Source organism: Cyprinus carpio, chromosome B3 (assembly GCF_018340385.1).
Source record: "Cyprinus carpio isolate SPL01 chromosome B3, ASM1834038v1, whole genome shotgun sequence".
In the NCBI taxonomy this organism is placed as follows: domain Eukaryota; kingdom Metazoa; phylum Chordata; class Actinopteri; order Cypriniformes; family Cyprinidae; genus Cyprinus; species Cyprinus carpio.
In genome coordinates, this window is record NC_056599.1 from 44,653,352 (window position 1) to 44,679,341 (window position 25,990).

The window sequence follows — 25,990 nt, forward strand, 5'->3', positions numbered from 1 at the left end:
GTCCAACATAAAATATGTATCTTCTTATTTATATATATATATATATATATATATATATATATATATACATATATATATATATATATATATATATATATATATATATAAAAGCTACATATTTCTAGTTGGATTGGCCATCAGTTTAACGTATTAACTTAATTAATTAGTTATGAAAAAATAACTCAATTAAAATATTTGAATGCAGTTAACGCACTGTCCCCGGCCCCAGACCTGCACGTCACCTTATATTTCATATAGTTGACTGTATGACCCCATAAACAAAGTTATGCCCTAAAAGTCAAGATATTGGGGCAAAAATGCCCCTTGTGAGTTTTTGTCTCTTTTTTTATATGATATAAGCGATATCACAGTGTGTGATATCAAGTTTGTGAAACAAAGTTTATATTGTGTTATATAAATAAAACAAAAAAAAATATAAATAAACCCAATAAATAACTTTTGTCTGTCAGCAACAAACAAATATTTAGTTTATTTAATGAAATCAATTCATGTGAACGAATCGTGTGAACCAATGATTCAAAGGCCCATTCATTGCGTGAGCCGTTTACTTCATTCCTCTTGACTGAATCGGCCGTTTGAATGAATCGAATCAAATGAATAAAGACATTTATCGCAACCTGCTGGTAGTTTTAGTTGTTTCTTTAGAGTATGATTTAATTTATTTAAAATAATTAAATAAAACATGAAAAGGATAGTTCACCAAAAATAAATAAACTAATAATTAAATTCTGTCATCATTTACTCACCCTCATGTTGTTTCAAACCTGAATGACTTAGTTTCTTTTGCACAACATAAAAGAAGGTATTTTGAAGAAGAGATAACTAAGCTGTTTTGGTTCCTAATGATTTTTATTGCTTGAACAAAACATACTGAGATGTTTATCAAATTATCTTTTTTTATGTTCCATAGTTTATGTTAGGGCGTTGAAGCCTAAACATTTAACACAATAATAGCTTTAAATGATCTTTTGGGGGTATTTTCACAGTTAAATTTAGTTTACGGTTAATTACATTAATCACAGCACCCTGTAATTAGATTAAAAATTTTAATCGACTAGTGGCTCTTCAAAATGCAAATGTCCGCAGTCACTCTGAGAAGAGTCCTCGCTGTCCAAAGTGTGTCTTCACCCGTTTAGCTTGGAGTGTTAAGGCCCGTTCACACCAAAAACGATAACTAAAGATAACTATAAAGATAACGATATTAGCGTCCACACCAGCTAACGATATCTTCTGTTTATTCTGAGCGTACGTTCGTCTGCCGCTTTAAATTCTCGAGCTCGTTACAGGAGGATGGATTCTGATTGGCTGTCAATTTTTTATCGATCATCAGCTGGAAAAAATTTTTTTTGAAAGTGATTGCAACGATATCGTTTTTCTTTGTCTTTATCGTTATAGTTGTGGTGTGGACGCTGCTGTTCTTTAATATTGAGAACAATTTTTAGAACTATATCTTTATCGTTATCTTTATAGTTATCGTCCTTGGTGTGAACGGGCCTTTACAAGCTCTTGGTGCATAAAGATCTGTAAAGTTGCAAAGACTAAAGTCTCAAATCCAAAGAGATATAGTTTATAAAAGTTAAGAGTCAACCACACCCTCCTAAAACGCCTCATTCTAACACGCCCCCACATCTCTACATCACTGTGTGGGAAGATTTGCATAATGCCACCCAAATGTTCACGCAAAGAAAAAAGGCATAACTTTTATTCTTACTGTTGCCACCGCCGCCATGTTGTGGAGACGCTGTGTGTTTCGTTGTGAAAGCGAAACTACTTTGTTTGGCCTTCCAAAAGAGGACACAGCTAGAAATCAGTGTTTACAACACTGTTCCAGAACAGTTCAACCCAAATATTCAGATGTTTGCAGTACATTTTATGGAGGACTGTTTTTTGATCCTGGGAAGGCTGTGCACAAAGGCTGATTCTAAGTGGGGCAGTTCCAACTTTGCAAGGCAGTCTGGCGCTTCTGACTCACGGTCTGTGAGTTCATTTACATATTTAACGAATTTGTCACTGATGATTCAAACGCGAGTTTTGAGCAGTGTAGAGTAGTGCTTGTTTGTTGTTTCTCTGATCACAAATGCAGACATGGTTTTATGTTTATGCAGCACAATACGCAACGCAGCATCAAAAATAAATAAAAACAAAAAATAATCACCAATTATGTACCCACACAAATCCACAAATGCCTTGTTTGTAATGGGTTTTGTTGGTTTTGTCTTGTCGTGCTGATAATGTGGCTTAACATTTCTGTCACACACTCAAGGAATTCGGCCAATCACATTGCACTTGATAGCTGGCCAATCAGAGCACACCTCGCTTTTCAGAATGACGAGCTTAAAAATCTATGCGTTTCAGAAGGCGGGGCATAGGGGAGCAACAGTAATTTACATTATGTGGAAAATAATGTGTTTTTTTAACCTTAAACCGCATAAACACACTGCATTACACCAAATACACAAAATAATGTTCTTTTTAGCAACATCATATGACCCCTTTAACATGTGAATAAAGCGCTCAATGTGAGGCGGGATCACATTATTGCTAATGAAGTGAGACAGGAGAAACTCTACCTCTTACTTTTATACGGATTATATAATCAGAGAATATTTGTTTTCAATTTGAACTGGTTTATTTAAAAGTAAACGTCATTGTCACTACTGATTTTTGAACTAATCACACAGGAACTAATAGTGTTCCTGTGGCTCAGTGGTAGAGCATTGCGTTAGCAGTGCAAAAAAGGTCGTGGGTTCGATTCCCAGGGAACACACATGGCAAAAAAAAATTATAGCCTGAATGCACTGTAAAGCATCTGCCAAATGCATAAATGTAAATGTAATCAATCATGTTAACAACTTTACAACACTTTGTCACGACACGCACACAAATAGGTAGATCCAATTGCAGTGTTTTATTGGGATAATCCAAAACTCATAATCAGCCAGGCAAAGGTCAAAACCAAGGTAAGCAGTCCAAAACAAGAAACAAACTCGGGCAAGGAACCACGAAATAGCAGGGTGACATTCAACAAGGACTCCGTAACAAAGACAGAACAACCAGGGGATTTATACACAGGTGCAAACAATGTAAGTGGGGGACAGCTGAATACAGTGAACAGTGATGAATACAGATAAGGCTTGTGGGAAATGTAGTTCTGAAGTGGAGTGACGATAAGGGGAAGTGAGACCTCTAGTGGACACCCAGGGATACACAGGCCAGACACTGTGACATTACCCCCCTCTAAGGAGCAGCTTCCAGATGCTCCTCAGACACAAAAACAAACCAAAAAGACCAGGAGGGAGGTGGACTGGTTGGGTGCAGAACAGGGGGAGGGATGGAGGGCCCGCGGTAGGGGGAACAGGGACCGGCAGTGATGGCTCCACTGGCAGCCAAGGTGGATCAGTCAGTTCAGGGGGCCAGGTGGACCTGAAAGTTCAGGGGACCACGAGGGACCAGGCAGTTCAGGTGGCCACGGAGGATCCGGCCAGTTCCGCTTTGTGCTGACAGCCAGGAGGAACCCGCCATTTGAGCAACCAGAAGCGAACCTGCCATCCCGGAGGCCCCAAGCGGAGACGCGGGAAGGCATTCTGGAAGGCCCAGCTGAGACGGAAGGCGCCTTGGGCGGCCTGTGGAGACGTGAAGGCCGCTCTGGATCGGGCCTGTGGAGACGGAGGGAAGCTCTGACGCTCACCTCGTGGAGACGCGGAGGTGCTCTGGACGCCTGTGGAGACGCGGAGGCGCCTCGGCTTCGGGCACCGTCACGGCATCGGGAAACCGGGCCAACACGCCTCGCCCCTCGAACAGCATCGGGCACGCGCCTCGCCCCCCGAACAGCATCGGCACCGCCCGGGCATCGGGCAATCACCACCTCCGAACAGCATCGGCACCGCCTCCCGGAAACAGCATTGGGCACCGCCGTGGGCATCGGCACCACCGGCCTGAACAGCTGCAGGACGCAGCCGGCTGCTCGAACTCCTCCCGACGGCAGCTGGCTGCTCGAGAACGCCCTCCTGGCCTTGAGGAACCCAGACTCGCCCGCCTCCGCCTCTATGATGGCGAAGTCAGTGGCCCCTTGTCTGAGACTCAGGCATTGAGTCCGGGCCATCTTGTCTGGCGACACAGGTGTAGATTCGCCATCTTGGGTGTAATGGTGCTGGCCAGCGCCATCTTGTGCTGTGGTGCTGGGCTGGCGCCATCTCTGTGCAGTGGCTCTTGTGCAATGGCTGGCTGGCGCCATCTTGTACCGTGGCGCCATTCAGCAGATGTGACGCGGAACAGTCTCTGGATCAGCAGACGGACGGAACACTCTTGGGAATCTCTAGATTTTGACATAGCATAGAAAGGGTGAATCCAAAAATGTTTCAGCGGCCGCCTTGTCCGAAGACACAGGCTCGGCAGACGGACGGAACTGTCTCTCTTGATCGACAGACGGTGCTTCCTCACCCTTCTCCGTCCGCGGATGGAGAGACGGCAGTTCTGGACCGGCCCCTCACGCAGCCTCCAGGGTCAAAGGGGGCCATGGTGAGAGCTTATGCCGGACCTCCTCTCGACTCACTCACTCCTCTGGGGCGAATCCCCCGGTCCCACGGCAAAATGACCAGGCGTGGTTCCTCTCAAACCCAATCTTTCTCTCTCCGCCGATGGCTGGGGGAGAAACCTCAAAAACATATCACCGCTGGATCTAGGCATGACGGAGTCCTTTCTGTCAATGGCTACACTATTATCAAACAGGTAGATCCACTGCAGGTGTTTTATTGGGGATAATCCAAAACTCATAATCAGCCAGGCAAAGGTCAAAACCACAAGTAGTCCAAAACAAGAAACAAACTCGGGCAAGGAACCACCTAAATAGCAGGGTGACATTCAACAAGGACTCCCCAACAAAGACAGAACAACCAGGGATTTATACACAGGTGCAAAACAACAATGTATGGGGGACAGCTGAATACAATGAACAGTGATGAATACAGATAAGGCTTAGGAAATGTAGTTCAGCAAGTGGGGTGACGATAAGGGGAAGTGAGACCTCTAGTGGACACCCAGGGATACACAGGCCAGACACTGTGACACACTTATTGTGAATTTCACTGACATTGTAGAAGGGTTACTTTGCGAAAACATCTAAAGGGTTAATTATAGATGGTCTGCTGTATGCCCTGAAAAGGTAAACAGGTGTTTCTGGTCTCGGGAGAATAGCGTAAATTGGACCATTGCGCACCATCTGGGTTGTATTTGAAATAGGTTGCTCAAATGCATTTAGAGAGAAAATCTGCCTGCAAGCATTTGTAAGAAAACCAAACCAAAAGCTCTCATAAAAGGCGTACCGAGTCTCAGAGTTGTAACACAATACATAAGTATTTTAAGTCCATACCTCTGCATTTTCTCTCAAATAGAGTTTTGTATTTGCAAATCACTTTGCATTTGTTTGAAAGTCTAATTTTTCTTTGCAAAGTAGATTGTGTTTATTTGCAAAATGCTGGATTTGTTTGATGAATAATGGCACAGAATTCGCTCCATAGCTGCCTTTCAGCGTGTATAACCCACGCCTGTCACCCATCCGACCCACACCCACACTGCACATGACACATAAATATTATTCCACCTGTTATGCCAATTTTAGTAGTTCACCCATGCCCACATGCAGGACTCTGTCTTGAGTGCATACAAACAAGTCGGAACTGAAGAGAACAGGTGAAGGAATCTCTGCCGCTATAACATAAGATATTTAACAACCAACGTACCACATTTAAGAACAGTCCAAGCGCATCCATTGAAACTAATGAATATAATGTTCTGATGCTTACATCACATAATAATAATAAAACAAAACAACACCACTACTACAAAAAAACACATTCACAAATTCACAATGTCATATATTCAGCAAATAACAAATAAACAATACAGAGACACAAAAAATGGAAGTTCTGCAAAGACCAACCTGCCACCAGACAAAATATCTAATATCTACCTAAGTCAAAATTCCTTTAGCTCAAGCCCATGAAGAAGCCACACAACAAATGTACATACAGGTGCATCTCAATAAATTAGAATGTAAACTAATGAAGGAAACTAAATAAAGGTGCATCACAAAAAATCATAACAACGGAACTAACGAAGCAGAGAGTATAGAGTCTTCAATAATTAGGGGACAGTCAGTAGGGAAAGTTCATCTATTTCCAGTAATTCAACCCAAATTGTGAAACTTGTGTATTAAATAAATTCAGTGCACACAGACTGAAGCAGCTTAAGCCTTGGTCTCTTTTAATTGTGATGATTTTGGCTCACATTTAACAAAACTTTGGAGTTGAATTACTGAAATTATTTATTATAATAGCATTATATATAATTTATTGAGATGCACCTGTATAATAAATAGTATTATAATTTTTTTTTTTTTTTATATCTTTATTTATTATAATAGCATTATATATTGGTTCAATGCATTATTTTGTTTTGTTTTTGTCGGACACAGATTGAAATTTTTTTTTGGATACGCAAGAAAAAATATATTTAAATGCCGTGAAGGGTTTTTGACATAGGCTATTTTTATGTATATGTATACGCAACTCGGTATTTCCGCAGTAAGTAATGAATTGAGGTCTCTTTTGTTTCTTCTTCTTGTGGTTTAAAATTGCTTGTACGTGTAAATTGGCAAATTAATCTGCAAATTACATGCGTGCCGAACTGTAGGGTCTCATCTGTACGTATTACGGATCAACTGTGATCCGTTTAACTCCTAATTGTTAGGTAAAAAATGTTAGCCTGAATGCACTGTAAGTCGCTTTGCATAAAAGCGTCTGCTAAATGTATAAATGTAAATGTAAATGTCCTAATATGTGACACATCAGAAAAATCTTTCATTTACTTAACACAAAATTGTCAAATATCAAATACAAACAAAACACATAAAAAACAAAAAAAATAATAAACAGTAAAAAAAAAAAACATTGTCACATCTATACACATCTTTAACAAAAAAATCGTAAAAATCACTCTAAACAAATTACAAAACACTTTATGCACACTCACCAAACAGGACCTAACCTTTGCTCAAAACAATGTAAAAAAAACTATAAACAAATTCCACGCACATTCCCCCATCTGGGCTGTAGTCTGACCATACAGTCATCTCTACCAAATTCCATACAAGCAGCGTCCATAGATGGTGCATATAAATCACACACCCTCTTACCACATGCTAAAATGAAGAAATTCATCAACATAAATTCTATTCAAAATAGTAAGCAAGTCCTCCTTAGTTTATGTTTCTTATATTTGGGAAACAATTAATCGCGATTAATCGCATCCTTCAAATCACACCTGCATTAATCGCGAATATCAAATATATATATAAAAAAACATAATGTGAGTGTGAACTGTGTATACTTATTATCTATATATAAATACAAACATATGCATGTATATATTTAAGGAAAATATGTAGTTTATATATCAAATATATTTATATATAATATAAAATATAATAATATAAATATATAAATGTATATACATGTAAATATTTTCTAAATATATACTGAATGTGTGATGAATACAGACTGTTGATACCTGCTTATATAGACAGTTAATTCCTCTCACACAGGCACATAACACACGTCAAGTCAAGTCACCTTTATTTATATAGCGCTTTTAACAATACAGATTGTGTCAAAGCAATGCATTAATTAGGAAAATAGTGTGTCGATAATGCAAAATGACAATATGTTAGTTTGCAGTCGACTGTAGTCTGAGTGGTGTGTTCATAAGCAGCTTTTTAGTCCAGACGTTGCCGACGTCCACCTCGGCTTGGTGTGTCCCAGGCTTTACTAGCAAACAAAGCTGTTATGGAGCCATTAAGGAGCCATCAATTTGAAACCATTTTGAAGCACTGTAAACTATATACAACTATACATTGAAAAATATTGAACCAATTTAATGCAAAGACAAAGCAACCAGAAATTTCATTCTATCGTAAACCGAGACTACTTTTCATTGTACCCTATATCTGTGTATGTTTAGAGAAATTCTGAAGTTATGTCAAAGATTCATTAGGTTAATTTGGTTGTCTCTTGTGTGTTTCAGATTTTGATCTGAGGATTGTTCTGCTTGGGAAGAACATATCAGAAAACAATCGAGTGGGAAACTTCATATTAGGGGAAGATGCATTTGACAGTGAACCTACATCATCTGAGAGGAAGCGCCATCAGCACAGGCAGAAAGTTGAAAAGGGATTGAAAGAAACACCAACAATCATCATCAACACCACCCACATCCTCCAATCACCATAAATCACACATACAGTGAGAGAGTGTGTAAACATATCGGCTCCAGGACCTCATATGTTCATTATAGTACTGCAGCACAATGACTTTGATGATGAGGACAGATACAGAGTGAAACATGTGCTGAAAGAATTCAGTGGAGAAGCCATTAAACGCACTATAGGGATCACGACTGATGAAGAGACATACAGATCAATGTTTAGTTCTTGGTTTTTTAATAAATCAGTTCATCAGTTAATAAAAGAGTGTGGAGGAGGACATTTGAAGTTTGATGTAAAAAAAACAGAATGGCAATCTGAGATATTCAACATGGTTGACAAGAAACCCAAGAAAAAAATAAAACAACACATCCAGAAACTCACAAAATTTCATAAAATCATATAAGCATCAATAGAACAACAACAGAGCAAATCAGAAGAAGAAAATCAGGAGGAGAGACAGAAAGAAAGTAATGAAGGTAATTCACCATTTTTAATTAGTGTACCTATTCAGTACCCCCGTGTAGGTATAGGGGAATAATATGTGACGTTTGGGGAATAAAGGGGTAACAACCTGTAAAATTACATATCATTTACACTGTAAGTATTTTGAAACAAAGGGGTACCTATTCTAATATGTGGTATGTATGGCCTAAACAACAATCTTATGTTTTCTCTATCCGGAACAATTAATAAGAATTTAATGTGCAATTTCAACTTAAATGTGCAGCAAATCCATTGCAACAAAACACAAAAACTTAATTATTTAATTATTTAATTAACTTAATTATTAAGTTACAGAATTAAAATTTAGGAAAAGTAAAGTACAACAGTCATCAAAAAGTGGACTCACCGTAAAGATTCCTCTGGATAATCGCCCACGTGCTGTGTTGTCTTTCATAAAGATTCTTCTTCGGCCTTCTGAACACGTTTCTCCCGCATTAAAATGTAGACGTTGACACACAGCAAGATTGCCCCACGGTCACGTACTGAGGGCGTGGTTTAGTGCGAGAGAAAAATGCTGTTGTTTATCGGAAAACATGTTGATAATTTAATTTAATCTTTACTTAAAACTAAAACAAAACAATAAAAAAAAAAACAACACACACGACACGTCAAAATTGAGTTCTGTTCTGTCTGTACAGCGGATTATGCAAACTAATGGGATGACAGCATTGGTGCTCACTGCGGATGTTCTTGCTATCCGCCAAATTAACTTCCAGGGTTCAACCGTACATAATGCTGTGCACAATATATCTCTACTACTACCACTACTACTAATAATTTAATTATTTTTGTAAAATAATATTATTATTTATACAATAGGCACATTTTATTAATAATAATAGTAATAATAACAATAATTTATTATTGCACAATTATATTATAACATCATTATACAGTATGCATGTTTTAATAAATTAATAATTATTAATATTTTTATTATTATTATTATTTTACAATAATGTTATTGTATAGTTATACATTAGGCACATTTAAGTTATTTTAAAAATCACTAAACAACCATTTTTCTTCACTGTTCCATAAACAAATGGTTGCAGTTTATTCCAAAATTAGCATTTGCTTATGGGAGGGCAGATTCTAAATGAGATTGACTTAACTCAAATTAATGAAGTATTTGCAGAAGTATTTTTGGATGAACCTGCAAAGCGTTCACAAAACTCATCTTTTTTAAGTTTGTGGGAAAAAACTTGGCTTAGGTTAAGCACTAGAACTACAAGGCAATCATTTTGACTGTTTTTAAATTAGAAAATGTAATAACTTTGTTGAAATGAAACCCATATGACTGTAATACAGTGACTTTTCCTAAATGCGTATATATTTTATTATAACATTGTTATTTTATTAAAATTACAAAACACAAAAGAGTTCTGAGTATTTCTACCTTGAATGGCCAATGCGGTAAAATTGACCGTTCGCATTACAGACGGCGTATAATTTCTGCTTTGGCAACCTTTTCCTGCTTAAGAAGATGCACGTCACTGTTGACTAGCAACTTTTGTTCTAGTTGTTTTTAAATTCTATTGCTAAGCTAAAATTCCTGTTCATAAAAAAGCCGGGTGGACACCTCCAATACAACATCTGCTGCCACGGTTCCAGGTAGGCTACAGTATGTTAGGTTGGAAGACTATAGCCTGGCTGTTATCAATAATAGCCTACTTCAATATTATGACAAAATAGCCATAATAATAATATTGCTGACAGAAAAACATTAATTTGCAATTTTCCAATGTCCCACCATTGTTTAATATCACAATAATTTGCTTTTTGCATTCGCCACATTTCCCAAAACAATTTAAAATTATCACAAAAAAACATATTCTTGTAAAAGCTATCATCAAAAATACTAATACAAACTCCTTTTACTTTCGAAATTACAAAATCCATTGTTATCATTTTATGATCTGAAATGGTATTTGGAATAATATTCACATTTACCACTCTGTTTCTTGAATCACCAGTAATATAAAAGCAATCCAATCTAGCAGCATGAACTCCATCTGTAACGTTTACCCAAGTGTATTGTTTAAGCAATGGATTTTTTAATTCTCCAAACATCTTCAAGATTCAAATTTTTAACCACATTAGATAATATCAGTGCAGATTTTCCTGCCATTATAATTATACCTCCATAATAAATATATCTCAAAAAAACAACACATTTTAAAAACACAAAACAACTCCTAAAATTAAAACAACTATTACCAGTACAAACAAAAAAAAAATACATATTAACAAAAAGAAAAGAAAAATTATATATTTCAGCTCTTACTAAAAGTACTCAATTTTTACTTTCAAATTTTAATTAAATAAAATCGCAACTCCAGTGCTAACATTAGAGCCATGACTTAAAACTTATTCTCCTTTCCACCACAATCCCCATTCAGACTCATTACTCATATAACTATGGGTTTCTTGAAGAAAACCTAATGCAATATTCTTAATATTAAAGTACTCTGAAACTAAAGTCACGGAAACATAAACCTACCAAAATCCAAAAACATTTAGACAACCTACTTTAAGATGCTCCATAAAAAACAAAACAGTAGAAAGAAAAACAGGACAGAAGGGAAAAAAAAATACACGGAAACATAAACCTACCAAAATCCAAAATGTTTATTTGGCTTTACCACAAATTCTTCTTTCATTCGCACCCTTTTTGTCATCATTATGTACTTCTTAAGTCTATACCCTTTCTGTTCTGTTCTTGGATAACACAGTATGATTGTACATTTTACGTGCCAACACTACCTAAGAAAACACTAAGAAACAAACTTTTCGTTATCAGGGAAAAAATCTCCTATCTCTACCTTTTTCCATTTAGTCTTGTCCAAAAAAGCATTTATCTGTTCTATGGAGTACAAATAATCATCAACTTTATAGAGATCTGACAAAATCAGACAAACAACTCACAATCAACCATCAAATAACCCACACTCCGCCACAAAATAAAAACAATCATCCACAATACTCCAATAACACACAAACTACTAAAACAGAGCCTACATGACTATCTACAAATTGCTCTTTTACAACTGCAGGATCATTTACACTACTACAACATGGCTTTTTATTATCAACATTGTTTGAATTACTCACAAAGTTCTTACTCACCTCCAATCCATTGTCCTTACTCGTCTGAGCCACAGTACCTTCTTCCGAGCCTGATTTTTTCTTTCCTGGTTTCTGATTCACCTCCACATCCTTGTGCACCATTGTTTCTTCCGTCTCATCACTAAGTTTTCGTTTGAGGGCATGAAAGTCTTTTGTATCCATATTCCCCTCATTCAGAACATCGCAAACTCTTCGTACTAGCAAAGATCATATACAAGCTATTGCCATCATTCACTCTAAACGATACATCCAATAATTTATCCGGACATTCTAAAGAAACTGCTTTAACCTCACTTCCTATGACTATGACTTCATTCTCAATAAATGGAGGAATGTTCGAAATAATCACCTTTGTTGCCATAGCAAACAGCGGTAATAGTGGTGAAAATTCCTTTCACCCACGAGCTGTTTTCAATAACCTTGTTAACCAGCATTTCTGCTTTAAGAAAAACAACTACGACTTTATTCATTCTCGAAGCCGATAATATATTTTCATAGCCTATCTGCTCACCAACCGCTAGCAAAACATATTTGTCTGTAACACTAGCCTCTGGTACACACCTGAAATCATGATGGAAAGATAATAGCATCCTTCCACCTGTGGACGCCATACCTAACGCAAGGTGATCTGTGCAAAGCATGGCATGCTACTAATTAGAACCCTATACTAATCTTTCCATATAATAAACTTTAAAATCAAGAAAAAAGAAAAAAACTAAGAAAAAGTGCATGACAGTACCCACACACCCTTCCACCTTCCAGCATACAGAGCGAGAGAGAGAGAGAGAGAGACAGAGTGTGCTGAGCAAGGGATGCGAGGAATAGGATTGAGAACCGCTGCTTTAGAACATTGATTTTGAAACTCGTGAATCCATTAATCTTTAGAAGACAGAATTGTGATTCACATATGAATAGATTTTTACATGGACCCCTAGTTTTCTCTTCCTCTTCTCTAAAGGCCTTTCCACACTGAGCATGAAAAAGAGAAACGAATATCGGGCACAATGATGTGCTGGAATAAAACAATATATTTCTATGGATGCTTCCACATAGACCGTGAACATTTGCGCTCTTTTTTTTTTTCTCCAACCATTCCCACCAAACATTCCCAATTAAATCAAACAAAAACACAAAGCAAAAAAACAGGCAGTCCAATAAGATTTGAGCTAGGATCACATGACTGGAGCAGCTGCTGTTGCACAAAAGGGTGAGAATGGTGGTGCTGTTTTGAAAACCAGTGTAAACAAACACAGAAGAAGAGTATCCCGGATAAGAGAGTGGAGTTCTTGTTGTCATTGGTATTTGAAAACAGATTTATTCTCACATGTTCTTTATACAGAATAACATTTATATTAATTCTCCACTGAATTATGTGATCTGTAGAGCACCATCCGTTTTCTTCCCCATGCGAGATTGTTATGAGTCAGTCAATTATTATGAGAGCGTGTTCACTCTCTAGATCTTCCATATTTTAAAAAAAATTGAGTGAAACATTTTTCTACGCATAATATATGAAATCAAATAGACAAATGATTATGATAATATATTTTCTGTATGAGTTTTGTATGCAGTTCATGGTATTTTTATAGCAATAAAGGATGTTTAAAACAAACAATATAAGACAAACATCAGAATAAAAACACAAATAAACACACAAAGAGTAAATTAGTCAAAATAAAATATAAACAAAAACAACAATATATTATGTAGCCTATGTAATTTCACATTATTTTCACCTCCTAATTAAATAAAAAAGAAACCATTAAATAAAAAGGCCAGTATAAAAAATTTACGAAATTTACATTCCAGCCCTGGGTCCTGGTCTGGTGTTGACTACACCTCTGGTCTTGATTGGTCTGGGTCTTGGTCTTGGAGGTCTGGTCTTGACTATATCTCTGATTGAGAAACAGTGAACACTTCGGACCAAAAAAAAAAAAAAAAGACAAGATATTAGTGGTTACTGAGAATAAGATTACACTAATTTAATCTAATTTTACACTCATATTATATTAGGAACAGAGTGATATTGTATGAGTATAAACATTCTATTGTCTCTTAATGTGTTTTTCAGTGTCAGCAAATTTATCTGTAAAAAAAAACCAGAATCTGAAACTGTTATTGAAGTGATAAACTTACACACTTACAGCCTCAAAACCAAAACTCTTTCGAGGGGAGAAGATTAAACCATCTAATGAAGGAGCAATCAGGTCAGAGCGTGTCTGGAGAAATGTGGAGCTTCATGATCGTCTGATCAGTCTGGTGGAGCTTCCAGCTCTCAATCGACTCTCAGAGGAGGAAGTGATGCGTCAGACTCTCTGCTGTGTGTCTCTCTGTGATCCTGGAGTTCATGCTTTCATTATCATTGTTCCTGTTGGTCCTCTGACTGATGAAGATAAAGCAGAAGTAGAGAAAATTAAAATAATAATTAACACCAGACACCACATAACACTTCTATACACAACATAACAAAATACCTAACTACTGAACAAACAGAAACAGAGTTTGTTGAATTAAACACAGATTCTCAGAGGTTAATCAGTCTCTGTGGGGGTCAATACAGACTGATGTGGTTAAAGGAACCTGAAAACTCCAGACAGATCCCAGATCTACTGGATTATATAGAGAACAACAAGACTGAACCATATTCACCTCAGACGTATGTGAAAGCTCAAGAGAACAGAGCCAGACAGGAGCTTGAAGAACAACATAACAAAGAACTGAGTGAAATGGAGACCAAAATTAAAGAGTTAGAGCAGAAAATTCAGTCAGATGGTGAGTGGATTTTTTGTTTTGTACATTATTTATATATTGTCTAGAATACCTAGGCTAATTCTTAGGCTGCATTTACACTGCAGGTCTTGATGCCCAAATCCGATTTTCTGACTATATCCGATTTTTTGACTGACCGCTTACATCATCTTTTAAAAGTGACCCATTATCCGATTTTTTGCATTTTACGCACTATACACTGCTGGAAACTACCAAACGTAGGCGTTCTGACCTGGAAAAGAGGAAGTAAAACAAGCACGAAATACAATGGATGCAGATGCAAATAATATTATACAGTGTTTTGCTTTCCACAATATTTTGAAAAGTCAAACAAAAGTCAGCAAAACATTGGTCCGTACGGCGCGGCGGAGAAAAAGCGCTTAAACCGGGCCTCCCCATATCTCGTGAAATGTCTTCAAACACGGATTTATTTCTGTAACAACCCTGCATTTTTGCCTGCACTGTCTCTTCGCCCCAAAGACTTAAAAAGACATGAAACCTCCGCATTGCTCCACTGTGTGTATCCTTCGTCCTCCATCAGCGCCTATAATAAGTCATGTGATCTCAGTTGGTGGCGTCCACCTGAGCTGATCGATCACTTTTTAATGACGTCGCACGACTGGCATTTACTGGGGAATATCCGATTTGTTCGTTTACATGGCACACGCAAATGCATCGCATCCGATCTCATATCCGATTTTATTACCACATATGAATGAATTGAGGCCTGAATCCGATCTGATAAAATCCGGAATCCATCGCGGTTTTTTTTCCTGCTTACACGTTCACCGGTCATATCCGATCTGTGCCACATGAGAGGAAAAAATCGGAATTGGGTCACTTGAACCATGCAGTGTAAATGGGGCCTTATAGAGATTGTTGCACATTTTGAAGCTTTAACTAAATTTAACTAGGGGCTGTTAAGCCGGGATTTGGCCATTGTTCAATTAGGGCATTTTAATTCAATTCAGTTCAAGTTTACAAATCATTGCAAGAAACTTTACAGCAAATTAAGTTTCTACAATATTTAGTGGTAGCTTATCAGTGGTGACTGGTGGTTAATCAGTGGTTAATGTACGTATGGCAGAAATGTATGGAAAAATCTATTAAAGACGTAATCAATTAATGCTTAAAAGAGCAATTTTAGATTTAATGTTTTAATGGCCTACTAATAGCCATAAAGGTACAGCTGTCAAATACTTGAGAGAAAGGCTGCAAGGCTAGAAACTGCTGATCAACTGAATGTGAACTATTTTAAAATGTTTTCATATATCGCAAAAAAAAAAAAAAAAATGTGTTTAAATTTTGGCCACAATACATTACATACAGTCGGTTATAGCCTACATTTTTATTTATTTATTTTAGTTGCATTTTCTGTATACTCTTATTTTTGGACTGATAATAAAGTCAAATAATTGTATGTGAGAGAGTCAGTGGTAATATCAATGCGTTCCTATTGGTCAGTGTTATAGGAACTTAGCTTAGCCTGACATCCTGCTCTCCTGGCATAGCTTGAGCTATGGTAAATTTGAATTAAGAAAAAAAAAAAAAAGACAACAAAAAAATACTAACTAAAAAAACCCCCCAACAAGTACTGTTTTTATGAAGCAGCCTCTGACTCTAGGTGTACGTCATCTTACATTTTGCCAAGACAGTTGACCGGTGACAAACACGATGCAAGAATAAATAAATAAAATCACACCACAAGAGAAAACAAAACAACATCACATCATTTATTTTAATAAACCAAAAAACAAATATCACACTAAAATACAGAAAAAAATAAAATAATATCTCTATTACCGCGAGCATATATAACAACATCACATGAGCTTTTAAGTTTTTTTGTCCCAAAGCGCAAATGTGATTTTGAAGAAGCCCCAGCAATGCTGAAATTAACATTGTTGCTATTTTGGGATAGACCACATTCGCGTCCATTTTTCGCTCCGGCTCGCCAAGTAGAAAATACACCCGGCAAAGCCATGTTATGAACCGGTGCTGCCGTATCCGAGCAACAACTGCTGATGATTCATCATTTTCCAGAATCAATCCGCGTTTTGATTAAGTCCTAGGCATTGCAAAGCACACCCCTTTTTGGGGAAAAGTATGGTAATCGGCATTGAAGAACAATGGGAAATTAAAAATAAACTCTATAGTAAGCAAACATGACTCAAACTCCCAGGATCTTCATTACCTTTTAGTCTACTTGTAAAAGGATTTCTGAGACCATTTTGTACCCCAGTTTACACCTGAATCATTTTAAATAAGTACCATAATACTGACGCTGCGGCGATTATATATTATGCTGTTGACCATCTGAGGTAAACTAGCAGGTGAGCGAAGGAAGTAAAGAGGAAAGGTGTGTGTATGTTAATACACTGTGTTTGTATTGTCTGAGGTTCTTCCAGACTTATATGGTTACAAAATGCATCACTAACATTTAAAAAAACTTTTATTATAACAACATTAATCACTATACAATAATAGAATTTCCTAATATACTTCAATTGATAACAACTTCAACCACAACAGCACAAATACAATAATTTAACCAAACCAGATAAAAAACAATAAAAACTACCGTGAGAAAAGTCCATTTCCTTTAACCACACCAGTTCAAAAGATTAACACCGTTGCTACAATGACATGGTACCAAAAGGGAGCAGTTATCAACGGGTTTTTTAAAAGCTAAAAGTTAAAATTCACATTCAAAAACAATGAATTCTGGGATGTTAAAAGCTAAAAGTTAAAATTCACATTCAAAAACAATGAGTGATATTGTTTAATGTGTGATTTATTTATTTATTTAGTAGATTAACTGATTAATACACAAATTTATTATTTTCAGGTGCTGAAGTTGCAGATGATCTGAAGAGTTTGAGGATTGTTTTGATCGGAAGGACAGGAAATGGAAAGAGTGCAACAGGAAACACTATTCTGGGAAAAAAAGAATTTCACAGTCAGTTAAACACAGATTCGGTGACGACTATTTGCAAGAAGGGAGTTGGTGAAGTTGATGGTCGATCAGTAGCTGTTGTTGATACTCCAGGACTCTTTGATACGACACTGTCAAATGAAAAAGTGATGGAAGAAATAGTGAAATGTGTTTCACTGTCCTCACCTGGACCTCATGTTTTTGTCATTGTGTTGAGTTTGGGAAGATTCACCAAGGAAGAAACAGACACTGTGGATCTGATAAAGAAGATCTTTGGTCCAAAAGCTGCTCAGTTCAGCATTGTTCTGTTCACCAGAGGAGATGATCTTGAGGATGAATCCATACAAGATTATGTGAAGAGAAGTACCAATGCAGAACTGAAGAAACTGATCAGTGATTGTGGAAACAGATTCCTGGTTTTCAATAACAGAGAAAAACAAGACAAAACAAGGCAAGTGATTCAACTGTTAAACATGATAGAAGAGGTGAAAAATATGAATGAGGGCCAATACTTCACTAACAGGATGTTTGAGGAGGCAGAGATGTCCATTAAAAAGAGAATGGAGGAAATATTGAAAGAGAGAGAAAGAGAAATTCAGGCTCAAAATGAGGAATTGAGAGTCAAATATGAGACAGAAATGGAAGAACTGAAGACGACACTGGAAGAAGAGAAAAGAAAAGCAGATGAGGAAAGAAAACAAAGAGAGAATGAGTTCAGACAAAAAGAGGAAAAACTTATAAAAGATTTTGAAGAAAAACACAGAATAGAACAACAGAAAAGAGAGGTTGAAAACCAGAAACGATTAGACGAGGAAAAACAACGTAGAGCTGAATTTGATGTAAAAATTGAAGAGATGAAGAGAGAGACTGAAAATCAGAGATCCCAGTATGAAAAACAGCAAAAAGAGAGAGAAGAAGAAGATAGAAAGAGAGAAGAAAAATACAGACAAGATCAAGAAAAGATGGCAATTGAACAAGAATGCATTATAGCAGAATTAAAGATGAAACAGAAAGAAGAAATAATAAAGAGAGATATGGAGAAGAAAATGAGGAATGAAGAAGAAGAGAAAGAAAGACAGGAATGGGAGAGAAAAATAAAAGAAGTTGAAAATAATAAAAAAGGGATTCAAGAGGAAATTAAACGACAGCGAGAAAGAAGAGCTGAGAGAGAGGAAAAGAAGCGACCAGATGAGGAGAGCAGTAGAAGAGAAAGAGAACCACAAAGAGACAAAGAGAGAGAAACACTTGAGGAACAGCTGAGAGAAAAACAAAAGAAAGAACAGGAGGAAATGAGAAAAAGATTTAAAAAGAGAGAGAGAGAGAAGAAGAAAGAACGACAGAGAAAATGAGAGGAGAAAAAGAAACAGAAACAGAGAAGAAAAGAGAAAAGAGAAGAATATGCTAGAGGAAAAGAAAACTGAGAAACTGAAAATAAAAAAAATTATGAAACTCTAAAGACACAAAAAAGAAAAGATGAGTGAGAAAAGAAAAAAACAAGATGAACACGAGAGACGAGAAGAAGAGAAAAGGACATGGAAGAAAAAGATTGAAGATCTGAAACAAGAGAAAGAAGAAGAGATCAAGAGAAGAGAAACAGAGGAGAAGGAGAGAAAAGACAGAGAAAAGAAAGAGAGGGATGAAATGAAACAGAAACATGAAGAGGAGATAAAAGAGATGAAAAGGAAATATCAAGATGAAGCCAGAAAACAAGCAGAAGAATTTAATGATTTCAAAGAGAAAAAAGAGCAGCACACTCAGGAGTTAAAACAGATGCTGGATGGACATCAAAAACAATATGAATTACTGGAAAGACTTTGTCAACACCTGAAAGACCAGAAAGAAGAAGAAATAAAAGAGCTACAAGACAAGAAAGATAAAGAAAGAAAAGAGCTACAAGACGAGAAAGAAAAAGAAATAAAAGAGCTACAAGCAAAGAAAGAAAAAGAAAGAAAAGAACTGCTACAAGAAATTGAAAATCTGAAGAAGGAAAAACAATGTGTTATTCTGTGATGGTTTGACAGATTTGTTTTCAGTCTGAGGAGGAGCCAGATGTTTTCTCATTGTCAGGATCTAATTTGTGTTTTTCATTAGCATTCTGTTTGTGTACAGGTTTATGAGGACACAAATGTATATAATGGCATAATTAATGCAATATGAACATGGTTTATGTTCAAGGTGTACACTTCCTCATAAACCCAATGTCTTAAAAAAAAAAACATTTGTAAAAATGCCTGTAGATTTGTATGAGAGGTAGGTTTAAGGTAAGGGGATAGAAAATACAGTTTGTACATTATAAAAACCATTATGCCAAAGGTACTGTATGGTTTACCTCCCTCCATTCAGTATGCATTTGCACCGTGTTTCATCAGCTCTAACTGTGCAAACAGGTGATCTGTTTTGGTGAAGAAAATAAAACATCAAATAGTAAATCAGGTTGACAAATTCAGCTAAATGTACATCACATTATCTGGGTTTTGCCCCGTCTCCTAATAGTCGCGTATGTCGTGGAGTGTAAACAAATAGACAAAAATTACATTAATTTACAATGGCACTGTCGACTACAGGAAAAAAAGCGCAGCAGACAAAGACGTTTTTTTATCTCCATGCAGCAGCAGCAGTGTAAACAAATAGACAAAAATTACATTAATTTACAATGGACATGACATTATGTAAATATAATGAATGAGGCATTTACAGTATATAGCGCTTCATTGTGTATAGCTGTACACCCAAAGCACTTTACAATCATGTGGGGGGGTCTCTCCTCAACCACCACCAGTGTGCAGCATCCACCTGGATGTTGCGACGGCAGCCACAGAACAACTGCACCAGTGTCACACACCAACCACAGGTGTAGAGGAAAGAGCGCGATAAAGCCAATTCAATGAATGGTTATTATTAGAAGGTCATGATTAACAATGGCCAGTGGAGGGAATTTGGCTAGGACACCAGGGTCGCACCCCTACTCTTTACGAGAAGTGTCATGGGATTTTTAGTGACCACAGGACCTCGGTTTAACATCTCATTCAAAAGACGGTGCTTTTTTGACGAGTATAGTGTGCTTACGTCACTACACACTGGGGGCGTGGGACCACACACAGACCACAGGGGGACCCTGCTGGCCTCACTAACACCTCTTCCAGCAGCAACCTAGTTTAGAGGTCTCCCATCCAGGTACTGACCAGGCTCAGCCTTGCTTAGCTTCAGTGGGCAACCAGTCTTGGGCTGGAGGGTGATGTGGCTGTGGATGAATAATGAACTTAAATCAATGCCCTTATTTCTATTTCAGCCAGGACCACTCTGTTGCTTAAGATTATTGTAGAGGTCCTGAACATTATTTTGGCAGCAGTCTTCACTCTTAAGCAGGGGTGCCCAAACTCAGTCCTGGAGGGCCCTTGTCCTGCTCAGCACTGCTTTATGTTGAATAATGCCGTCTGCTGGACTAAGTGCGCTCATTGTTGCATCTCATACATGATTTTATTGTGCACCACCGTGTCTGCGTGACAGACTGAAAGCTCATCAAAGGCACTTTACCTCTTTGTTTCTCTGAACTAGAAGCAAGTGTCTGCGTGACAGACTGAAAGCTGACTTAACATGTCTGTGTGACAGACTAGTGAAGCTATCTCAATGCGTCTGTCCAACAGAACTGAAAGTTGACTCAACGTGTTGTGGTGGGAGGAACAAACGACAGACAGTGGGTGTGGTGTCAGGCCTCGGAGAGGCTTTTATTAACAGAAATTAACAGAAAAAGGGGAATGAAAGTGTCCAAAGGGGAAGAGTGTTCAAAATAAACAGGGAATCTGGTGTCCTCGTCTTGCTGCGGGGTTTGTGTAGGTAGGGCAGTGTTCAGGAAGGAAGGGTCCATGTAAGGGGCGGAGTCCGGCAGTCGCACGCGCTCCCCTTTTTCGGTCCGGGGTGCAAGGGCAGTGACTGGCTTCAAGCTGACTGCATCCTTCTCATTGCCCACGGGCCAGAAGAAAGGACTAGGCGGCCCGGCGTCCTGGCCCCAATGTGCCGTTTAGCAGATCGGGGTCCTGCGATCGGACCATGGGTCCGGCAGCTCACGTCTCTAGTGGTGCGGGAGTCCCTCTACACACCCTTCCTGGACCCACGAGGACACCATACAAATTTGCTAGTTTAATTTTTAACGATGGGAAAATTGGTTGGCATGCACAGCTCATGGTCCAAAAGGGATGTCCCTATTCTTTTAATGAGTCATGGGTGCGTTTTAAGCATAAAGTGCGTTAAACCAATCAGCGCCTCATTTCTTATTCGCTTTAAGAGCCAGTTGCACTTGCACCTCGTTTTTGAAAGTGAAGGTGAAACCGAAAAAACAGTGCACATAAGAAAACAATTGACTATCCATTATGACATATAGGCACTTTTCACATTTATGTACACAATAATAATCTTTTATATTGTAATCCTTTTCATTTTGAATATTTGCCATGTCTGTGTGCTGCCCTGTGTGTGTAATAAGCAGAGTGTATGTGCATATTACTATGTTTGTTTCATTTTCAGAGCTTTGCATATTAGTATTCTCAATATTCCAATACTTGCTATTCTTGTTTAATCTTATGAACAAAAATATCATGAAACCCTACAATCATATGTAAGAGATAACAGGGATTTTAAGGTTTTATGGGATGTTGATGTGATGCTTCTTAGTTGAAGTCAGACTGAGCATTGAAACATATATAAAATTATTCAACAAGTGCTTTTTGATTTTTCACCTTATTTCCTGCTTTCTTTCACAGCTTTCTCTGTCCACTTGACATTAGACATAATCCTCTGGACATTAGACAAAAATTCATTAACTGATATTAAATACAAGATTAAACTGATCTCTTCTGGTGGCATCTGGTAAAATGGTTGTATTCAATAGGATCTTGAAGCTGTATTTGGTTTTGTTTTCTATCTTGTTTGTCTCTGATTCTGTTCTGAATTCCATGCTGTAACAAAGTGCTTAAACCAGTAATTGAAATATGATTATTTAGTCAAGTCACCTTTATTTTTTATACAATAGAAACTGTCAAAGCAGCTTCACAGTAATAAAGAGGGAGCTAACATAATAAATAATGCAATTTTCAAATACGAAACAGGGTCATATTCACAAAACATCTTAAGGCTAAAAGTAGCTCCTAACTTGCTGATTTAGGAGAAAATCTTAAAAATAGTGGGCATGTCAGTCCTAAATTTAGGACTCCTAAATTTTTGCTCTAAGAGTATTTCACAAAGTGTTTTAGTGCTAAAATTAGCTCCTAAATCTGTGAAATATTAGGAGTAGTGAAGAGGACTCCTAAGCCACTAAAACCAAATCTGAAATATCCTAAAATGGCTGTTGCCACCAATCTACCTCGGAATATAAACATTTTAGAAACATTTTTTCTAATTGGTTTGGAGGGTATCCCTACTCCAAATGTTTGATTATATCCTTAATATATAGCTGTTCTCGCGTCCAGTTTGGTTTTCTTTTGTTTGCATGTTTTACTATCTGCCATGATTATTGTGCTAATTAAAAGTCTGTTTATATGCATATTACCAAAATTTTATTAGTTGCTTAGTCGCAGAAAAAAATAAATCCACATGAAGTGGCGAAATCATCCAGTCCGTGATGAACAAATCTTTAGTGGCTGGTCTACGTAGTAATATAGTAAATTGGGCAGGACATCCATATGCTCACCTAACATTTATTAACCTCAAATATGGCTTATCATCTGAGATATGTATATAGTACATGGCAGCTTAATCTAATGTTAGCCTAGAAAAATGTGTGCATGTTTGTGCGGAGTGTGGAAGCTGAACAATAGCGTGCTTGGCCTACTGCAGGACAGATGGAGGCGCTGCTGTGATCATTTGCTCTTAAAATACTTTGTCATTTTAAAACATTAATGCAGTGTACTTGCTGTTTTTCCCTAACAAATTCATAATTATTATATTTGCCGGCGCACTGTAGCAAGCCTTTTTTACATGCACTTGAGTGCTTATCAGGCTATGTAGGCAATTAAAGGCTCATTATTATGATTTATATGGTTTATTAATAAAAGTGCAACTAATGATGCGACTAATGCTTAAAATGAAGCGACTTCTAATTCGACCAGAAAAATCTTTAAGTCGAGGGCAGTCCTAATGCATATCGACTAATTGTTTACGAGAAGCACATACATATATAAGAGGCTGACAATTAGCTGAATATATAGCCTACTTGTTGTTTTAATTTATGACACTTAGCGGCATTTTAAAATCTTTATCTGAATGTAGCAATTACCATTTTATTTTAAAACCTTTATTTGAATATGGCAACATATATTTGAGCTCTACAATATTTCTATGAATAAATCTCTGACAGAGACTATCCAATGTAATCCTCCGTGTGCATGGATGATGAAGTAAGTATGCTGACATCATCCATATACTTGAGGTCAAGCAGCTGCCCCTTATAGCTTAAGACTTCTGCCTGCCTATTCAGCAAGTAAAGTTTGTCTCAGCAGCTTTGTGAATAGGTTTTAAGAGAAAACTCTTAGCTAAAAACTTTTACTACTATTTAGGATAACTCTTAGTGGTGAGATAAAATGTTTTGTGAATACGGGCCCAGATTCAGATCAATTCAGCTTAGTGTTGATTCAGTTTCAACAGTCATGCAAGTTTCATTCATTTTGAAAAAAGTTCAATTTCTTCATGTCTTCAGGCAGCGTTCCACTTCCAGCTGGTTAGATTTTTTTACATTTACATTTACATTACACACACATATAAAAAAAAATAAAAATTCCATATCTATTTATCCAAAGAAAACAAGCAGTAAATGAATAGAGTGCATGTCTAAAGGGGACAAGGTTCTCCCCACTCAGTGATGCACCCAGTGAGAAACCTGATGAAAGTGCCCTAGTTATTGGCGATACTATTGTAAGGAACGTGAATATAGAGACACCAGCCACCATAGTCAATGTTTACGGAGCCAGGCGCCTGACATCTTGGCATTTGAAAGTGCTGGCTAATGCTGGCGTGGCTGATAAGATTATTTATTCATGCCAGTGCTAATGAATTGTTCGCGACTTACGGGCCATTCGTAGATGCTCAAAATGTTATTAAAAGGGTGTGTGACCTTACAAAGAACATGATGTCAAAATACACCTGGTAATAGGGCTCCTGGGTCGCCCTCCCTGCTTACGGTGGTGATGGTATAGCATGGCCGATTGTCCTCACTCCAATGGCTGGATGTCTAAATTGGTTGCCCGAAGCAGAATAACTTATAGAGTTTTCATAGACAATTGGACAAGCTTTTAATCTCCACCACCATCCTGACCTGTTAAAAAGAGATGGTCTTCATCCCTCCTGGGGTGGTGCCGCTCTTCTTTCTAGAAATATGGCACATAGTCTTAGAGTTTGCACTTGGCTAACTGGGGCCCAGGTCAGGAAATCTCCACCACCATTCACCATTGATTTAACATAATAAAACTACAGGAACAACTTGTGACAAAAACGGTCTAATGTTTTTGAGTGTGTTTAAATGCATCACACAACTTTTCCCAGCACTTCAAAGCTTTAAGTATTACCAAATTTGAAAGTTATTTTTAATGTGATGATATTTATTCATCCTTCATAGGTTGCCTCCATGTATAAAACTAAAAGTTTCATAATGTAGGAAAACAAACAATTATTTAAATATAAAAAAATATATTAAATTACAACTAGTAGATGGATGTACTTACAGGCCATTTCCACTCCCTAATATATATATTTTTGTATTCATTAAATTATATTTAGACATTATAAATAAAACTAAAAAAAGTACACTAAAGATCTGGGCCCGGTTCCCCGATAACGCTCACTCTTAGCGCGCTAAGAAGACTTGAAAGATATATCTGGCAGCTCACTTCTTGTGGCTAAGAGACTTGAAAGATATATCTTACCAAAAGTTGTTTTATGTTTTTACTAGGTTGTTCCCGAAATTGTCCCTTAGGAAGCTTCGCCATGCAGCTGCCTCTTGGATTCGGCCCGTTACAAAGTAGCTATCCCAAATTGAAGGTGCTGAATTAGATTGGCGTCGGTTGCTCCGAGAATCAATTTTCCACTATGAAGCGAAGATACATTCTACGGCGTTAAGAAGAAGACAACAGCGAACCTATACCGATGAAACATTCCTCAAATTATTCCAGTTGTGTTTATTTTAACATAGTTTAAGTTATCCGTGAAAATATAGACTATTAATTAAATTATCAAGAGTGTCAGTAATATGTTCACCATGATATGTTGTGTGGTGGAAGTGAGCGGGTATCCCTGTAATCATCCACCCTCCTTATCCCGTTGTGCCACTTGTGTGAATAAGTATGTTCTCAGAGGGTATCCACTATCCCAGAGGAACAGGCTCTGAC

The 25,990-nt window shown here is 37.4% G+C and overlaps 1 protein-coding gene across 1 annotated transcript in view; it reads left to right on the forward strand.

Annotated features, from left to right (window-relative positions):
* LOC109055281 (GTPase IMAP family member 4-like) overlaps window positions 1-25,655 on the forward strand; it is a 33,195-nt gene extending 7,540 nt beyond the window's left edge. The window contains exons 2-4 of the mRNA XM_042721444.1: window positions 14,445-14,686; window positions 17,532-18,818; window positions 25,579-25,655. Coding sequence (XP_042577378.1) covers window positions 14,479-14,686; window positions 17,532-18,818; window positions 25,579-25,655 — 1,572 coding nt within the window. The 5' untranslated portion in view covers window positions 14,445-14,478. The remainder of the gene's footprint in view (window positions 1-14,444; window positions 14,687-17,531; window positions 18,819-25,578) is intronic.
* The last annotated feature ends 335 nt before the right edge of the window (window positions 25,656-25,990 follow it).